We start from the raw sequence: 18,003 nt of genomic DNA, 5'->3' as shown, positions 1-18,003 counted from the left end.
CAACCAAGGGTTACCCAGGGAAAGACCAGGGTCCACTGTTCTCAGATGAACCACTGCAAAAGCTAGCATTTCTCTGGACCATGAGGCCTCCCAGCTTCAGCAAGGGGAACAAGGATCTCAATAGTTATTTTTCTCATCTGCAGAGCACGAACAGGGGTTCTTGGGCATTCCATGAAAAGGCTCCTGAAGCCAAGAAGTGAGAGATGACTGTACTGCCTGCCAATCTGAGCAGGTAGAGGGTTGGAGTTGCAAAGGACTGTCAGCAAAAAATACTCATTTTGCATTTACATGAGCTGTTGTGGTCCAGGGACATCCAGGTAATGAGCATGTGGGCCAGATGAGGTCCACAGAGACTTAATAAGAGATGCTAAGCTGTTCTTAACATTCGCTATACACAGTATTTCACAGAAAGCTTCTAAAACAGACAGATGTTTGTGCTGAAACCTAGCCCAATCGAATCAGTCTCTTGGAGCAGAGCCCAGGAATTAACTATTTTTGAGAAGCTCCCCAAGTAAATATAATGTGTAGCCGGGTTGTGAAGTACAGAACTAGCTCAAGACAGATAGATAAGGGAGAGAGAGAGAGAGAGAGACAGAGACAGAGACAGAGAGAGACTGAGAGAGAGAGAAAGAGAGAGAGAGAGAGAGAGAGAGAGAGAGACAGAGAGATGGGGGGGATGCATTTTGTAGATCAGGAAGCTAAGGATTAGAAATTCAAATAACCATCACAAGGTCATTCCGCTGATAAGTAGCAGAATCACATGTCATATTCAGGTCTGTCTGATTGCTGACCACGTGCTGATTTAACTCTAACAGTCTCTTGGGGATTCTGGAGAATGAGGAGAGGAACTGACAGACAAAAGAGAACAGAAAAGCATACCTTCTCCAACCTCACCTTCCTCCTTGTCCTGATAAAAACAACCTTGCAGTAAATAAACGGGGAATCTTGCATAGAGACACAAAATATTACTTCTGCATGTAAAGCCACTCAGCCTGAATCAACATATTCCAAGAAGAGTCTCTTCTCACACCCAACCCTTCCCTCCACCACCAATTTCTAGCTGAAAAGGTTGTCAAGCTCAATACACTTGGTGTGTCAATGGAAGGCAGGCACTGAAATGGAGAAAGTATGTGCCTGGTGTGATTTGGAACATAATGGAATCACACCTGTACTAGGGCTCCCAGCCTACATATGGCACAGGCACAAAGAAAGAGAGACACTGAGAGAGAGAGACCTCATGGGGAAAATGGTCAGGCTGGCTCAGAGGCATGAGACATTACCAGAAAGGCCTTTATGAAATAGTAGTTTACAAGTGCCCTCTGTTAAATCAAGTTTAGCATAAAGCTGCCTCCTTACATATTTTAAGTTCAGCCTAAGGCTTTCTCTGTACATCGTGAATTGTAACAACTAGACTGTAACCTACACTTGTGCCACTCATCAAGTTTTGTCCAATCAAATGTACAACTGTTCAAACCATGTTCAAATAAAGCAAACACCAAGCTGTAACCAATCCAGTTCTGTAACTTACTTCTGTTTTCTGTACCTCACCTCTGTTTTCTAGGCATCACTTTCCTTTTTCTGTCCATAAACCTTTTTCTACCATGTGGCTGTGCTGGAGTGTCTGAGCCTGCCGTGGCTGGGAAGGCTACCCAATTCACAAGTTGTTCATTGCTCAATTAAATTCCTTTAAATTTAATTTGGCTGAAGTCTTTCTTTTATTGTCTCTGAGCATCTGTGAAAACTTACTAAATAATATAATCAGAGCTATTATTTATGGTGAGCCAATGTACCAAGTCTTCAGCAAAGACTTTAATGAGAATCATATCATTTACCACCGCATCCCATCCCCAACACCCCCACCCTGCCACCCACTCACACATACACATACACAGCTATACACAGTGAAGTTGGTGGTATTATTTTCATTGTAGTGATGATGAAACTGAGGCCTAGATATGTAGATAAACTGACCAGCTCAAATCCCAAAGCAAGTAGTGATGGAGCTGGTATTCAACCCTAGGGGGAAAAAATGATAGCAAACCTCATTTGTTCCTAGGAGTGTGGGGTCTATTTGACTACAGAACTTCTGGCAGTTTCTGATGGCAGTAAAAATGCAGGCAAGAAACTGACACCAGCCAGCCAAAAGTCTATGATGGCAGCCTACCCCCTTTCCCTATCTTCTCCTTGTCCTATAACTAGGAAGAAAACAGGGAGACCCTCAAGGCACTTGCACTGCTGTGCTGCTATACTATAGGTCTCCAGATTGGGAAGGTCTCCAGATACTACAGGAATTCAACCGGCTTTACCAACCTACCTGCTGTACAGCTTCCTCTCTCACAGCCTGTTTGTTTCAGGCCCTGTGTGGAATACAGTCACCTAGTCAGTTGAAACCAGTTTCTGACAGACCCTGGCAACTTACAGATTAACCCAAGTGAACTTTCCTCATTACCATGCTAATGTCTCTAGCCTAGAAGGAGCTATAAAGCAGGTGACCTATGTGCTGGCATGATGACTCACTGCATCTGTACCACTGGGACCCCTGCATGTGATAACCCACTCTCTCCCCTCTCCACTGCCCCATAAAACTCTCCTGTCACTTTGCCTCAGGGAGACACTGCTTTGAAGAACACTCCCAGTGCTTTCTTTACTTGTGATGAGTAATAAAACTGCTATGGATCCAAACCTGTGTTCTCACAGTTTCTGGTTGCTTGCCAGGAAAATGAACCCTGGTTTTGTTCAGGTACCATTGCTAAGTGTTTAAAAACAGACTTTATGGGGAAAGAAAGCCCTGATTTGTGGCATTTGCCAGTTTCTGTGGCATAAATACAGCCACAATGGCCATTTTAAAGCTACAAAGTTGTCATGATCTATTTCACAAATTTCCTGAAAATGTAACAGGAGTTGATTGAACTAACTCCAGCACACCAAGAAATTGATTTCATTCCAAGAATATAATTATTGTTTGTTAGAAGTAGGGATCTTCCTATCCTCCAGTCCAAAAGTATCCAGATTGTTTCAGCATCCCTCAGTGATCTCATTCAGGGTTCTTCTCACAACAGCCAATGAGCAATTTACTTCAGCTCAGCAGACCCACATAATCTGGTTGAGTTGATTGGCATAAGCCATATACACGACTGAATTAAAGTCTCAGGATTGATAACCTGAAGATCCAAGAAACTGACACTCTAGACCTTAAATATAGATTAAATGGGTCATGATAAACTGGAGAAAAGTTTCACCCAAGATTGGGTTCAGTTACTGAAAGAGCAAATCAGAACTTTCAAAAGTTATAAAGCAGAGTGAGAGTGAACTGCACACATACATCTTAGGGGCAAAAAGAGGGCCCCGATGAATTACAGACTACCAGTCTTTACAAATCAATATGAAGTAAAACAGATAATAATGGGATTGTAGTATAAGAAATGAGTGCTGCTTTTTTTACTGGAAACTGAAACCTCTTGGGTTCAGATTTGCTTTGTTGCTTCTTAGAATACTGGGTTAAGTTGCTCTTCCTGGGGGTAAGTACAAGGGAGTGCTTAAATGCACAGGCTTTGGTTTTCTTGTCTGTAAAATGGTGATATTAACGATACTGTCAAAGCAGTTTCTCAGATGAATTCAATGGAACATTGACACACATTTTATTTTAAGCTTAGTGGAAGGGAAGAGACTTCAAAAAAAAAACTAGTCCAAAAATTTACTTTTGAGAGAAAAAACAATGACTTAATAAATGCTATTCAACTAGAATTTGACAAGAGGATTACCTGGTTTAAAGATTATTAGGCTAGCATAAGGCTAAAAGAGTGTTGTGCACTGAAATGTCTGGTTCAAGGTTACTGAACACATCTAAAGAATAACAGCAGAGTGGTACCAGTCTAGCTTCCCAGAAGGACTTTAAATCTCATTAAAATCTATCAGAAAGGCTAGGTGCAGTGGCTCACACCTGTAATCCCAGCACTTTGGGAGGCTAAGGTGGGCAAATCACAGGGTGAGGAGTTCGAGACCAGCCTTGCCAACATGGTGAAACTCTGTCTCTACTAAAAATACAAAAAAATTAGCGAGGCGTGGTGCCAGGTGCCTATAATCCCAGCTACTTTGGAGGCTGAGGCAGGAAAATCACTTGAACCTGGGAGGTGGAGGTTGCAGTGAGCCAAGATGGCGCCATCGCACTCCAGCTGGGGAGACAGTGAGAGACTCCAGCTCAAAAAACAAAACAAAAACAAAAACAAAAAAACTATCAGAAAAATACTCTAGTACTTTTTCAGGAATACTAGATCCTTCCCAAAGTTACTGAAAATCCTATTAGCCCACAAAGTCTGCCCCAGCTCAGGTCTGGGATGATTTCCTTTCACAGTAACTATCACATAGGGCTGGTGTGAGAATTAAATGAAATGGCAACACCTACCATACACATGGGTGTTTATCTTGCGTCAAGACTGGCAATGAGCTCTTTTCATCTATTAGGAAGTCATGTCACTCCCCACTTTTAAAATATTTTAGGGGCTTTGCATTGCACTTAGTACAAAACATACTTCTTTATCCTGGTTTTCAAAGCCCTGTATGACCTAATATCATCCACTACCACTCTGGCTCTTGCCCATAAACCTCAGCTGTAATGATCTTATTCACGTTCTTCAAATACATGGAGCTGACTCCTGCTCCAGAACCTCAGCACCAGCTGTTCTCCCTGCCAGGACTGCCCCTCCTTATTTTCTCACGGCTGACTTGAATGTGACAGCTGGAGGTGAGAAAGGCCTACCCAAACCTGTAAGTTGCCATCCAGTCACCCTTTATCACTCCACTTAATCTTCTACAGAGTGCTTATCTCTAACTGATATTTTATTTCTGCATTTGTTTTCTGACTAGCAATTCCACTAAAATGGAAGCATCATTAGGGAAAGGGCTTCGTCTGTTTTGCTTAACTGCTTTCTCTCCCATTCCTATTACAATACCTGGCACACAGCAGGAGCCCAAAACATATTTGTGGAATGACTGAGCAATCTCAATCAACCTTCTCTAAAACCCTATGGGAAGGTCTATTATTTTCACAATTTCACAAGAAAAATGGCACAGAGAGGTTGAGCAATTTGTTCATGGTCATAAAGCTAGAAAACAGCAAAGCTGAAATGCAAAGCTGAAATGAAAAGACCCCATGTTTCACCTCTTCATCCTTACGTCTGTAAAAATAAACTACTTCACCCATCCTTCCTGTTCTATATGAATTTATTTCACATTTAGTCTAAGAAATTGAAATACATCTGCCTTTGCTTTAGATTTCATTTAAATTAGTTCCTCCAGCATTCATTAATCAAAGAGCTATCTAATGTTTTCTGTAAATTAAGAAAATTGCCCACTTGAGGAGTGACTATACCTATGAATGTCTAAATATATATCTTCTTATGACTGATCTTGAAAATTAAGCGCTTACGACTTGTTCCTGTCTTCTGACCAACATCTCCTGGTTCAAGGCCACTTTCTCCAGAGGCCTTCATTGGTTAGCTTAGCCCATCTCAGCCCCTGTTCTATCTGGTTGGTGCAAAAGTTACGCTGATTTGTTCCATTAAAAGTAATGGCAAAAAAACACAATTACTTTCACACCAACTTAATACATAAATACACATCATTTTCTACCACTCTGTCATTTCTACTTATCCAATTACTCCTGTTGTATTTTATGTATGTATTGTGTATATAAGAAGTATGTTTAATCCTTACAATTAGCAAATTTGCTCCAAGACTGGGGCCCATGTTTATTGGCCTTCCTATCCTAAGCAAATATACAGGGGGACCAACAAGATGGTAAGAATCCCTGTATGGCTGCCTAATAACAGAAAATGTGAATATATAAATAAAGTGCATTTCCTTCTCCCTTCTCTGTTGAAAAGCTTTAATGAAAAGTTGTTAACCACCATTATAATTTGTTCAACATATTTGCTACATCAAAGTGCATTTCTAGTAACTTAAAACAGTAGACATTTAAATTTATGTTCAATCAAGAAGAATCTTAGCTGTCACTCAGTCTTTTTTTGATGATTATTTGAATCTCACTTTTTAATCATAGTCTCTTATTCTTGTCACAGAAAAAGTGATTCATTTAACCACAATCACTTCACTTAAATACAAAAATGTACAATTGTCAATTTAGTATTCATTATCTAATTACTGATGAATATTTTTGTTCACTTTTCTTTCAAGAAATAGGCATATCTTCACTTTTCTTTTATTATTTATTCTCTTAACAGCCAAATTCCGAATTTTGAGGCATATGATTAAATTCCATAGAAATCATTCTTGAATCGAATCTTGCTAGCAAGATAATTCTTGTTTTTAAAGACTTGTTCCCACCCAATCCATGGCCTCTCTAGAGTAACAGAGGCACCAATATGAAAAGAACAACCCATCTGCCTTGAAGAATATCAGACTCCTATTGATGTTTTGATGCACACCAGTATGGCGTATCAAGCCAATGTTCAGTTTGCTTATAAAGGAGTAATGATGCTGGTAAATGCTGGCATTCACTAGACTCCTATCCACACTGCACAATTTCTCACAGTTGCTTCCTGTGTTAGTTTCCTCCCATTACCATAATAATGCACATTTCCTATTAAAAATAGGACTTTCATTAGTTGTGAATTTGTTTCACATAATCAAATGACGGTAAAAGCAAGTGTAACTGGTCCTCAGGAACATGTGGGCTTTAGGCAGGGTGTTCATTGCCCAGCTTTATCTGTGCTTCACTGTGGGTTAGATTTTTTTTCTTTTCTTAGCAGACTGGCTTCATACACATGACAGAGTATCTAGCTGCTATCTACTCCAAACATTGGCTTATAATGTAGCCAAGAGAGGGATACCAATTACCTTCAAAAATCCAAATTCTAATTGGTCCAGCTTGGGTCAGGTGCTCACCTCCAGCCTATTCCCTGACGTCAATAGACTTCTTTGTCTTTTCCTAGTTTTCTACAAGAAAAACTTTCTTTTCCTAGTTTTCTAGTATTCTACTCCTTCTCTACAATTTAAGTTGTAATCACGGCAACTTAAATTAAAAATATGGCCAATAAAATGAGATGTTACCTAAGATAGGTCAGCTGGTCACCCTGAGTGGACCTGCACAGCAAAACTTCAAGCCTTCAGTCTTGCAAGGTTAAAGGTGACTATGAGTACAAAAAGAATAGATCTGAATCCTGGGTGGTTTCAAAATTTACCAAGCTCTTAGGTTTTATGCATAAAAATCATGTATGGGGAGAGATATAACTACCAAGTAGACAGCTTCCTATATTTACTAATCAGCACTTTTTCTTCCCATAGGCAAATCCAAATGTGAAGCCAAATGTGATCCAAAAGTTACTTAACAATCACAGAATCAGAGGAAAAATGAATGAGATCATCCTAATGGCTGGCACCCAATAGCAAATGCATGTTCTCCAGAGACACTGCCAATTCTAGGCACTTTGAATTCCTTCCTTTCATAGATGTGTGCCAACCACCTCCCACTCTAAAAGAAACTCTTTCTTTAAATGTAGAATACAGTCTTTACTGAGGTATACACATTTTTATTTATACTTAAATAAATCCCTCCCAGAATTTCTACCCAGATGACCTGGATTAGATTTGGGGTATTCAGATAATATTACATCATTTCTAGAGATCTACCTCAATTTCTACTTTTCCTAATTTTATTCCTGGAGGTGTGACTTTCAGTTTCAGAATACCACGTGCCATCTAGAATATTCAAGAAACACACACACACAAAGACTGTTTTTAAAATAAGAACAATTTTCACAAAGACTAAATGGAAAATGCTAAATGCAAAGCTTCTTTTCCATCTTTATAAGCATATAAAAGATACCTTGTATTTCAAGTCATCTGCAATACTGATATCTCAATTTTCAAAATAGCCAGCAACTCAAGTAGCATTAACAGACACAGGCTACCTAACTTCATAATAAACCTTACTTCTATAAATCTGTTTGCTATCACTACCCGGAGTTTAAACTTTATCAACAAAGAAATATACAAAAAATTAACGGTACTTGCATAAAAGAAGTATCCCCTTATTAAAAAAAAATTCCAACTATAAAGTATGGTTTCAATAAAACTTTGTTTATAAAAAAGACTGGATTAGGCCTGTGTGTGGGCTGTGATTTGTCTAGTCCAGTGTTTCTCATATAGTGTTCTATCAGCATTTGTTAAATGCATTTGTTAACAATGGAAACTCAGGCCCTGTCCCAGACCTACCAAATCAGGGACTCAGGATGATACACCTAGCACTCTATTTTAACAAGTTCTCTAGGAGATTCTGGTGCAGGCTAAAATTTGAGAAACACTGTAAATCTTTCTGATTACCCACAGAGAACTCTCCCATCCCATAAAGTATTAATAACTAATGTGACTGATAGGTCCGACTTCAAGAAAAAGGCCCCCACCACTCCATTTCTCTCTTTTGAAGTTCCTATTCCAACATCCCAAGGGCTCACATACCTCAATCCTAATCTCAGTTGACATTACTGCTATTTTGCTGTCCTGGACACATTTTTTTCCCCATCAATTAGGACTTGGCCACTCTCTTGAATTCTGCAGCTCCTCAAGGTAACACATTCTCACATAGCCACCATTTCCAAAGCACTCCTACCCTTGAACACTCCCAGGATGGTAGAGAATTAAGTTTCCAGTCTCTGCCAAATGTCCCTTCTAGAATCACCCTTCTCCCTCTCTGCCTTACCATATCCCTGTGCCACCCCCACCTCCATGTCCTGACCCCAGACCAAGTAACAATTCTTTCAAGTTCTTTTAGGGGCAAAATCAATACCCCTTTCTCACATTAACATTGTATAACGCTCTGCAGCCCCACTGTCATGATAGTCCTGCCTTATCTGATGTTTTGCTTTCTGCAGTTTCAGTTACTCACGGTCAACTGCGGTCTGAAAATATTAAATTGAAAATTCCAGAAACAATACATTTTAAATGCTGCATCATTCTGACAAGCATGATAAAATCTTGTACCATCCCATTCCATCCCTTTGTCCAGCATACCCACTCTGTGTATGTTACCTGCCTGTTAGTCACTTAGTAGCCATCTGAGTTATCAGATCTGAAAAAAAAAAAAAAACAATATACACACTATACATTTTGGGGTCTGTTGTTGTTGTTGAGATGGAGTCTCGCTCTATTGCCCAAGCTGGGGTGCAGTGCTGTGATCTTGGATCAATGCAACCTCTACCTCCCGGGTTCAAGAGATTCTCCTACCTCAGCCTCCCAAGTCCCTGAGATTATAGCCATGCACCACCATACCTAGCTAATTTTGTATTTTTAGTGGAGATGGAGTTTCACCATGTTGCCCAGGCTGATCTCAAACTCCTGACTTGAGGTGATCCATCCACCTCAGCCTCCCAAAGTGCTTGGATTACAGGGTGAGCCACTACCCCTAGCCCACAGTATAGAGTTTGGTCCTATCCATGGTTTCAAACATCCTCTAGGGGTCTTGGAACATATCCCCGTAGATAACAGGGCGCTATTTTATACTACAACAAAAATAGGTGTGACCATGCAAGCTTGCATTGGAAAGACAAATAATATTAACACATGTCCCCTTCCTCTCCTCTTATGTTTTCTGTTATCATTGAAAAACGAACTTTCCAAGTTTCTACTAAGCTTTGGGTTGATGGAGAGTCATTTAGGAAATACTAATTTGCCTTTGATTATGAAAAGCCTAGTCAGGAATGGAGATGCCTAAGAGTGGGGATCCTATGGGGGTACAAGGGGAAGAAAATAAGGAAACAACTCTGCTGAATAATCAAGATGGGATCCCTGGGGTTAGGAGATCATCAATGTTTGACTTTCACTGGACAAGCTCCCAGAAAGTCTGGAGGATTGGGAAAGGATGGGGGAGGCTGGACTGTAGAAAAGAGTGGAACCAACCACTTGTCAGGAATCTGGTACCTAACCATACAAATGGCCACCAGTAATGGCTGCCATCATCACTTACTGTTGCTTCCCTAATTCACAAACTGTGAAGTCTGTCACCTTGATATCAGACCTGGGGAACAAAATGAGAGTCAACCACGTTGAGGGAGAAAGTATCTGACCCTTGTTGGAATGTTCTGAATTCAGACATGCATACAGTGGAGTAGGAGAATGATGGCAATTTCTTTTGTGATGATCTCACCTCTTCTATGTCGTAACTACTGCTGGAAATTTATATACTCTTTTCCTTTCAGCTGGAACCACCCTCTTGCAGTAATTTGCCAAAATGAAGAACACAGCGGAAAGAGGAGAGGAACCCGATACTTGTTCTCTAAGCCTTTTAGAAAACATGCAGTTGTTCCTTTGGCCACATATGTATGAATCTATAAGAAAGGTGATACTGTAGACATCAACAGAATGGGTACTGTTTAAAAAGAAATGCCCCACAAGTGTTACCATGGCAAAACTAGAAGAATCTACAACGCTATCAGCATGCTGTTGGCATTGTTGCAAACAAACAAGGGCAAGATTCTTGCCAAGAGAATTAATGTGCATATTGAGCACATTAAGCACTCTAAGAGCCGAGATCGCTTCCTGAAATGCGTGAAGGAAAATGATTAGAAAAAGAAGCCAATGAGAAAGGCACCAGGGTTCAACTGAAGCACCAGCCTGCTCTACCCAGAGAAGCACAGTTTGTGAGAAGCAATGGGAAGAAAACCCTAAACTGCTGGAATCTATTCCCTATGAATTCACAGCATAAGCGGAAAAAAAAAACAAAAAACAAAACAAAACAAAAAAACCTCTGGACTGTAAAAATGTTTCTCTTCATTGAGTAGAAGTGTGGTGTTCTCTCCCCCAAAGATATATTTAAAGCAAATTTTTAATTGTGTCCTAATTTATCATGTAATGTCTTTACTATTCAAATTCAATGTATTTCTTGCTGAAAGATGTGAGGTAGCTCATTGTGCCACAAATTTATTAGTTAGAGAACGGCCAGATATTATTTATAAAATATCTGTACTGGTTTGAAGCTAGTCCCTCTAAATCATCATGGAATAAAGTTTTTAAAAAAGAAGCTATATACTCTTTTCTAGACAGACAATCAGGAGGAAACATAGCAAAGATGTCATTGGTAGAAAATGCTGACTGCTTAAAGCAGTCTTTTAAAAAAGATTTAAATGCATGCTTGTTGCTGTCATTGTTTGGGTATTTGCAATACTCATTCCTAGAACCTGTATTCATACGAAAAGAAAATCACCTTTGAGCAGCCAAGGCAGTACAGATCAGTGACCTGGATTCTTTTCAATGTATCCTTTTTAATGTATCTTTTCAATGTATTCCTTGGATGCTTTTCAAGGCTACAAAATTGTTCAAGTTACACTCTAACTAGTATAATGTGTCTACCCAGAGTAACTTGAACTCAGATACAAATGATTAGCATACATTTGACAAAATGGATTGTGAATTATCATAAAGTTCTCATATTAATGCATTGTAGAAAATATTTGAGACTTTCTACATGCTGTTCACAAAACATTTACTAGCCACTGACTCAATTCATTTTTAGCAGTAAATACCTTATTGTCTCATCAATTTTTTAAACTTAGAATTTAGCAATATAAGTAAATGTTATAGTTTTGCCTTTTCATAACTCATTTTTTAAATGAACAAAACATTTATATGTTGTGCCATTTTAATCTTGTAATCTTGACTGCCTTTTTTTTTTTTTTTTAAGACGGTATCACTCTGTTACCAAGGCTGGAGTGCAGTAGCACTACCATAGCTTATTTATTGCAATCTTAACCTCCTGGGCTCAAGCAATCCTCTCACCTCAGCTTCTCAAGCAGCTGGAACTAAGGTTGTGCACCATCATACCTGGTTACTTTTTATTTTGTTTTGTTGCTGGTCTTGATCTCCTGGCTTCAAGCAAGCCACCTGTCCCAGCCTCACAAAACTAGGATTACAGGGTTTTGCTGCCATGCCCAGCCTTGACTGCATATCATAATTATCTTTTAAGATTCATTCCGTGACTTTTTCCTTTCTGCTATCTTCATTATACTGCTTAAAACACACAAGATACTTTATTTGAATTGAAACAATGAAGTCAAACTGTTGCTGTTTCAAAGTAAATCTGATTTGGCTAGTCTGACAATGAAATTCGGTTCTATTAATTAGGTTGTAAGGTAAACATTTAACATACTTGACAAAGTTTCTTTTCTCCCCTCTTGGTTTTGAGAAGTCTTATTCTGTCGCTCAAGCTGGAGTGCAGTGGCCCCATCACAGCTCACTGCAGCCTCGACTTCCTGGGCTCAGGTGATCCTCCCAACTCATCCGCCCAAGTAGGTAGGACTACAGGCGTACATCACTACATCGTCTAATAATTAAATTTTTTTTATAGAGGTGGGGTCTTGCCATGTTACCCAGGCTGGCCTCAAACTCTGGGCTCAAGCAATCCTCCCACCTCAGCCTCCCAAAGTGCTAGGATTGCAGGCATGAGACACTGTGTCCAGTGACAAACATTTTGAACTTGAATGAACTAAATCTGCAGTTGCAAAGTTTTGATAAAAACATAATTTAACCACTTAGTAACAAATCTTATCCAAAACTATTTATAAAATTGAACAATGTTTAGATAGTCCCCAAACTTTCAGTATATCTGGTTAAAGGTACATCTCATTGAGAAAAAAAAAAAAAAAAAAAAAAACAGGTCTAATTCATAGTCCTTTGGTATCTTGGTAAAGCCTATCTGGAATATTTCCCAGAATCTGAAAAAGTGAAAAAAAATAAAGATTAAGTAAACAAATCCTTTGGTCAACCAGGTGCTTTTCAACTCTTTGCTTTCGATAAAATGGAAAAAGGGCCTAATTGAAGTCAGCTCATAGATCATCAAATCTAATTTTCTGAGGTCGAGAAGTGAGTGACATTGCTACAACAAAACTCTTCCATTCCCAGGCACAATACTTGTTTATATAAACAAGGTTTCTCAGGGCACACAGCTATAAAAATTACAAATCGGAATAAAACTGATGCTCAACCCTTCTTCTCCTAGTAATAATTCAGCCACAGATGTATGAACTTTTTAAAAAATGCATTTTCCAATAAAATCACATGTACTATTTAATAATTATGAAAATTTGTAATGTGTATGTTGCTCAGATCAGGTGCTAATAATTATTTTAAAGATTACTGAGTCTTTTGCTAGCTGTGTAACCTTACCCAACATACTTAATTTATCTGGGCCTTAGTTCCCTGATTTGAGAATTGGGGATAGTAATCGGACCTAGCTCTTAGTGTCTGTCCAAAGATTAAATGAATTAATACACGTAAAAACACTTAACACCATGCTTGGTACATAACATATGCTACAGATGCTTCACCTGGTATAGTCATAGTAATCAATAACAAAGTTCCTAAAACTAAAAACCCATCGGTTTGTCGTCGCACACAGGAAGAAGGGGCTGGAGGGATCGGGCCTAATCTGCAGGCACACGGCCAGCAACAAGGGATGCCCAAGGGAAAACGGGGTGTGCAGGCAAAAGAGAGACAGAAGGACCCTGGAGCTACCTGCTGGGACAAGAACAGTGCAGGATCACAGGATGAGAACGACGAGGGCTGGGCGAGTTTAGAAAGCGCAGATCCACCTAGGGTTCGCATTATAACTGTCTATGGCTCCGGGACACAGGAGCAAGAGAGGCAGGACTAAAATGCCGTCGCGGATGGAGCGGGGTCAGAAACTCACTGCCCTCGCTTAGACCCGCTCCGAGCCAGCGCCCCGTTGGTCCTAGGGCCCCACGTATCGCGCGGGTAGAAGCCCTAACCGCCAGGACCTGGCCGGTGGCTCAAACTCCACAAGCCGCGTCCTGCGCGGCCTCCTCTTTTCCTTCGCCGCCGCCGCCGCCGCCGCCGCCGCCGCTTCCGGCGCAGCCGCCGCTTCCGGCGCAGCTCGGCCTCGCGAGGGCGCTAGCGTCCGGGGACGCCGAAATTGGCTCCTCCCGGCCTCCGTTGCCGGACTTTAGTCAGCATTGTCACCGCCTTTTCCTCCATTCCCCTCGTTCCCTTTCACTTCCGGGGTTGCCCTGGATCTGCTGGTTCCGTAACAACATCCCGTTGGCTTCACTCAGGCGGCGGGACCAGTGCAGCCGCCGCCTCCCAGGAGCGCCCGCCGGTCACAGCCCTCGCCCTCCCCGGCCCAGGCCGCCATGGCCACCAACCCGCAGCCGCAGCCGCCTCCTCCAGCGCCGCCGCCTCCCCCGCCGCAGCCGCAGCCACCGCCGCCGCCGCCGGGCCCCGGGGCTGGCCCCGGCGCGGCCGGGGCAGGCGGCGCGGGTGCGGGCGCCGGGGACCCGCAGCTCGTGGCCATGATCGTGAACCACCTGAAGAGCCAGGGGCTCTTCGACCAGTTCCGCAGAGATTGCCTGGCCGACGTGGACACCAAGGTTCGCAGCGCGCCGGGTCTGGGGGTCTGCGGGGGAAGGGGAGGACCCAAGGGCGCGCTGCTTTCGCGGCGGCTTCTTCTTGGAGCCGCAGCTGTGTGCCACGCACTGTCCAGAGCACAGTGTGTTCATTCGTTAGCATGTCCATTGGGGCGTTTTACCGACTTGTGTTTAAGTACCTACTACGTGCCAGGCATGGTTTCGGCGCAGTGAGCAAGACTAAGGCATTGTTCTTACAGGAATTGGTTTGGAAACTGGGCTAACAGTGCCCAGTTTTGTATTCATTCTGATATCTTACTATTTTACTTTGTATCGCACTTATGTTTGCCTTCTCTTTTTAAGGTTTCTGGGCAATAAGGGCTACGAACGTTTGTCCTTTGGAGAAATCACCCATTGTAATTGAATCAAGTAGAGTGCAGTGTGCTTTGCTGGATATCGTGGGGGTAGGGGTGCGAAAATAAGGAGGCAAACCTGAGAAAGGACTTCAGAATGGTTTCTAGCGGTTACTGCATGATTTAGGTAACTTAGGCCATGTCACCATTCTGAGGTGAGAAGGGAGAGGGAGGTGAGGTAGACAGAACCGAGTCATTCAGTGGGGAAAAGATACAGGAAAGATGACAGCAGATACTGAAGTGGAGAAAGGACAGGAAAGAGCAGATTCAGGAGAGTAATGGAGGGGAGAGAAAGGTCAACAACGAGGTTCCCTGTCCAAAAAGACGGGCTGGAAAGGGGAAGGGATTTTGTAGTAAATGTCAGAGTGAAAGGGACATCAGCAGGAACAAGTAAACTTAGCTGGATTGGCAAGTAATGAGCCAAAGACACCAGCAAAGAGCAGTCAGTGAGATGGATGGAAAACCACAGTAGAGAGTCAGGAATTCTGGAAGCAGAAAGCGTCTTGGAAAATTAATTGGTTTGTAGGAGTTGTTTTTGTCTGCTTGTTAATTCTAGTTGGGTACATTGGATTGGAGTTTTGAAATGAGAGGGGTTTTTGTTTTTTTGTTTTGTTTTGTTTTTTGAGACGGAGTCTCGTTTTGTCGCCACGCGGTAATGCAGTGGCGCGATCTCCGCTTCCCGGGTCCAAGATATTCTCCTGCCTCTGCCTCCCAAATAACTGGGATTACAAGAGAGCAGCTAGTTTTTGTATTTTTAGGAGAGAGGGAGTTTTGTCATGTTGGCCAGGATGATCCATCTCCTGACTTCGTGATCAGCCCCCCTCAGCCTCCCAGAGTGCTGGGATTACAGGCGTGAGCCACCGTGCCGGCCGAGGGTTTCCTCATAGTATGTTTAGTTGTTCTTTGGAGCCTTATTTCTATGAGAAACGCATGTTTACAACATCCACACATTCTTCCGAAGCTTTCAGGTGAACTACACACAGTTCCACTATCTCTTCTGGAAAACTCTCTTGAATATCTGGGTACATCTTTCTTTATAAGAACTCGTACTGGGCCTACTATGTAAAATGTGATTTTTCAGGATATTGGAGGTTTAGCACCAGAGAATTCAGTTCACTTGGGGGTGTCTGTTTAGGAAGTACAGTTTTTTTACTTTTGTCTTAAGGAATATGCACTGCTACTTTTAGAAGTAATGCTTGTTGCCTTTATTATTTTTGTTGTTATTTAATGGGAAAAGATTAGACATGGCCAAGTAAATGTTACCCAAATAAAGTTAGTTATTTGTATTCAACAAGTAGAAATTTCAGTTTGCTGTTCTCAGAAACTCATGGATCTGTAAGTTATTACTGTATACGGATTAAAAATTATAATGTATTGCTATAGTGTGTAAGGCGCAACCTTTTCATTTTCCTATTCCCACAAAATATTATTGTTACGTGCCTATAATATCCCTGCCACACCCTTCAAAGTAAAGTATTAAAACCTTTCTTGGAGGGACTGAGGGAAGCACAGTTGCTCTGACCATTTAATGAAAAAGTTAGGACTTTCAAGAAAAATACACAAATAACACATTAAACTGCTGTTTTTCTACTTCAGAATGGTTGACTATATGCAATTTCATGAGGATCAACCTAATAACGTATATAGTTTCAGGGAGTTCAGGAACCATGGAGTAAGAACCTATTTTAATGTTCTTAGCCTCTTTTTTGAGGTCAAGAATTGAATGATACTGCTGCAACAAAACTCTTTCATTCCAAGGCACAGTATTTGTTTATATGAACAAGGGTTCTCAGGGCATACAACTATAAAAATTACAAATAGGAATAGAATTGATGCTCAACTCGTCTTCTGCTATTAATAAGACATATTCAGCCGCAGAGGTAGGAACTTTAGAAAGCAACAATATGGCCGGGCATGGTGGCTCATGCCTGTAATCCCAGCACTTTGGGAGACTGAGGCGGGTGGATCATTTGAGGTCAGGAGTTCAAGACCAGGCTGACCAACATGGTGAAACCCCGTCTCTACTAAAAATACAAAAACGTTAGCTGGGTGTGGTGGCACATACCTGTAGTCCCAGCTACTTGGAAGGCTGAGGCAGGAAAATTGCTTGAACCCGGGAGATAGAGGTTACAGTGAGCCGAGATCATACCACTGTACTTCAGCCTGGGAGACATAGCAAGACTCCATCTCAAAAAAAATAAATAAATAAAATAAAATAAAATAAAAATAAAAGGCAACAAAACACATTTTTCAATAAAAGTACATATACCATTTAGTAATTATGAAAATTTCTAATATTTGTGTTGCTTTGAGAAATTATAACTGAAATGACACCCTCCCAGACAAAAGAGAACACTTGGGCTATGGTTCAAGTTCTTTTCTCACTCAGATGCTAACTTGAACTCTCCCACAAAATCTCTTTCCCCTCGCCACTCACCTCTGTACCTGCTCCTGGTTATGTTACAGGTTATGCTCTGGTTGTGTTGCTTCCTTGACCCCATGACTCTCTCCTTCTCTTCCACTCCCTTAGTTAGCAATTAGGTAGATTTTAATTTGATTTAAAAGATTTGTTCTCGGCCAGGCGTCATGGCTCACACCTGTAATGGGAGGCCGAGGCAGGTGGATCACAAGGTTAGGAGTTCGAGACCAGCCTTGCCAACGTGGTGAAACTCCGTCTCTATTAAAAATACAAGAAATTAGCCAGGTGTGTAGTCCAGCCTTGTAGTCCCAGCTACTTGGGAGACTGAGGCAGGTGAATCACTTGAACCTGGGAGGCAGAGGTTGCAGTGAGCCGAGATCAAACCACTGCACTCCAGCCTGGGTGACAGAGCGAGACTCTGTCTCAAAAAAATAAATTAATAATAAAATAAAAATGTTTTCTCTCATTTAATACCATTGTATACTTCATTTTCTTATTTGAAAAAAAAAAGTTATTCCTCTCTCCGCCCTGCTTCCCCCACAAAAAACCCAAAGTTTCCTTCATCAGAACATAACATTCATATCAATGTGATGAGTGGGCCAAAGTAGAAGTAAGATTTCCTATTCATGCAAACGAGCATCACATTAATGGAATATTTGCATTTCATCTGCCACTTGTGGAGTCATGCTGTTGATAATTGAACCTCAAAGACTGACCTGCTTTCTATCAAAAAGTCTTAACTTGTAGCATATAGAGTTATAAGGAATTATGTCAGTCACATACATATTTAAGAATCAAGACA

At 41.3% G+C, this 18,003-nt stretch overlaps 1 protein-coding gene and 1 pseudogene across 2 annotated transcripts in view; one reads left to right on the top strand and one right to left on the bottom strand.

Moving 5' to 3' along the window:
- Positions 1-13,861, bottom strand: part of LOC141583975 (splicing factor C9orf78 pseudogene) — a 358,102-nt pseudogene extending 344,241 nt beyond the window's left edge.
- Positions 13,862-14,017: 156 nt separating this feature from the next.
- Positions 14,018-18,003, top strand: part of BOD1L1 (biorientation of chromosomes in cell division 1 like 1) — a 57,461-nt gene continuing 53,475 nt past the window's right edge. For both annotated transcript variants that reach the window (XM_039468358.2, XM_003934727.4), the window contains exon 1: positions 14,018-14,393. In XM_039468358.2, the coding sequence (XP_039324292.1) occupies positions 14,157-14,393 (237 nt within the window). In that variant the 5' untranslated portion in view covers positions 14,018-14,156. The remainder of the gene's footprint in view (positions 14,394-18,003) is intronic.

The sequence above is a fragment of the Saimiri boliviensis genome, chromosome 3 (assembly GCF_048565385.1).
Source record: "Saimiri boliviensis isolate mSaiBol1 chromosome 3, mSaiBol1.pri, whole genome shotgun sequence".
Lineage (NCBI taxonomy): Eukaryota > Metazoa > Chordata > Mammalia > Primates > Cebidae > Saimiri > Saimiri boliviensis.
This window is presented reverse-complemented; position numbering and strand designations above follow the sequence as displayed.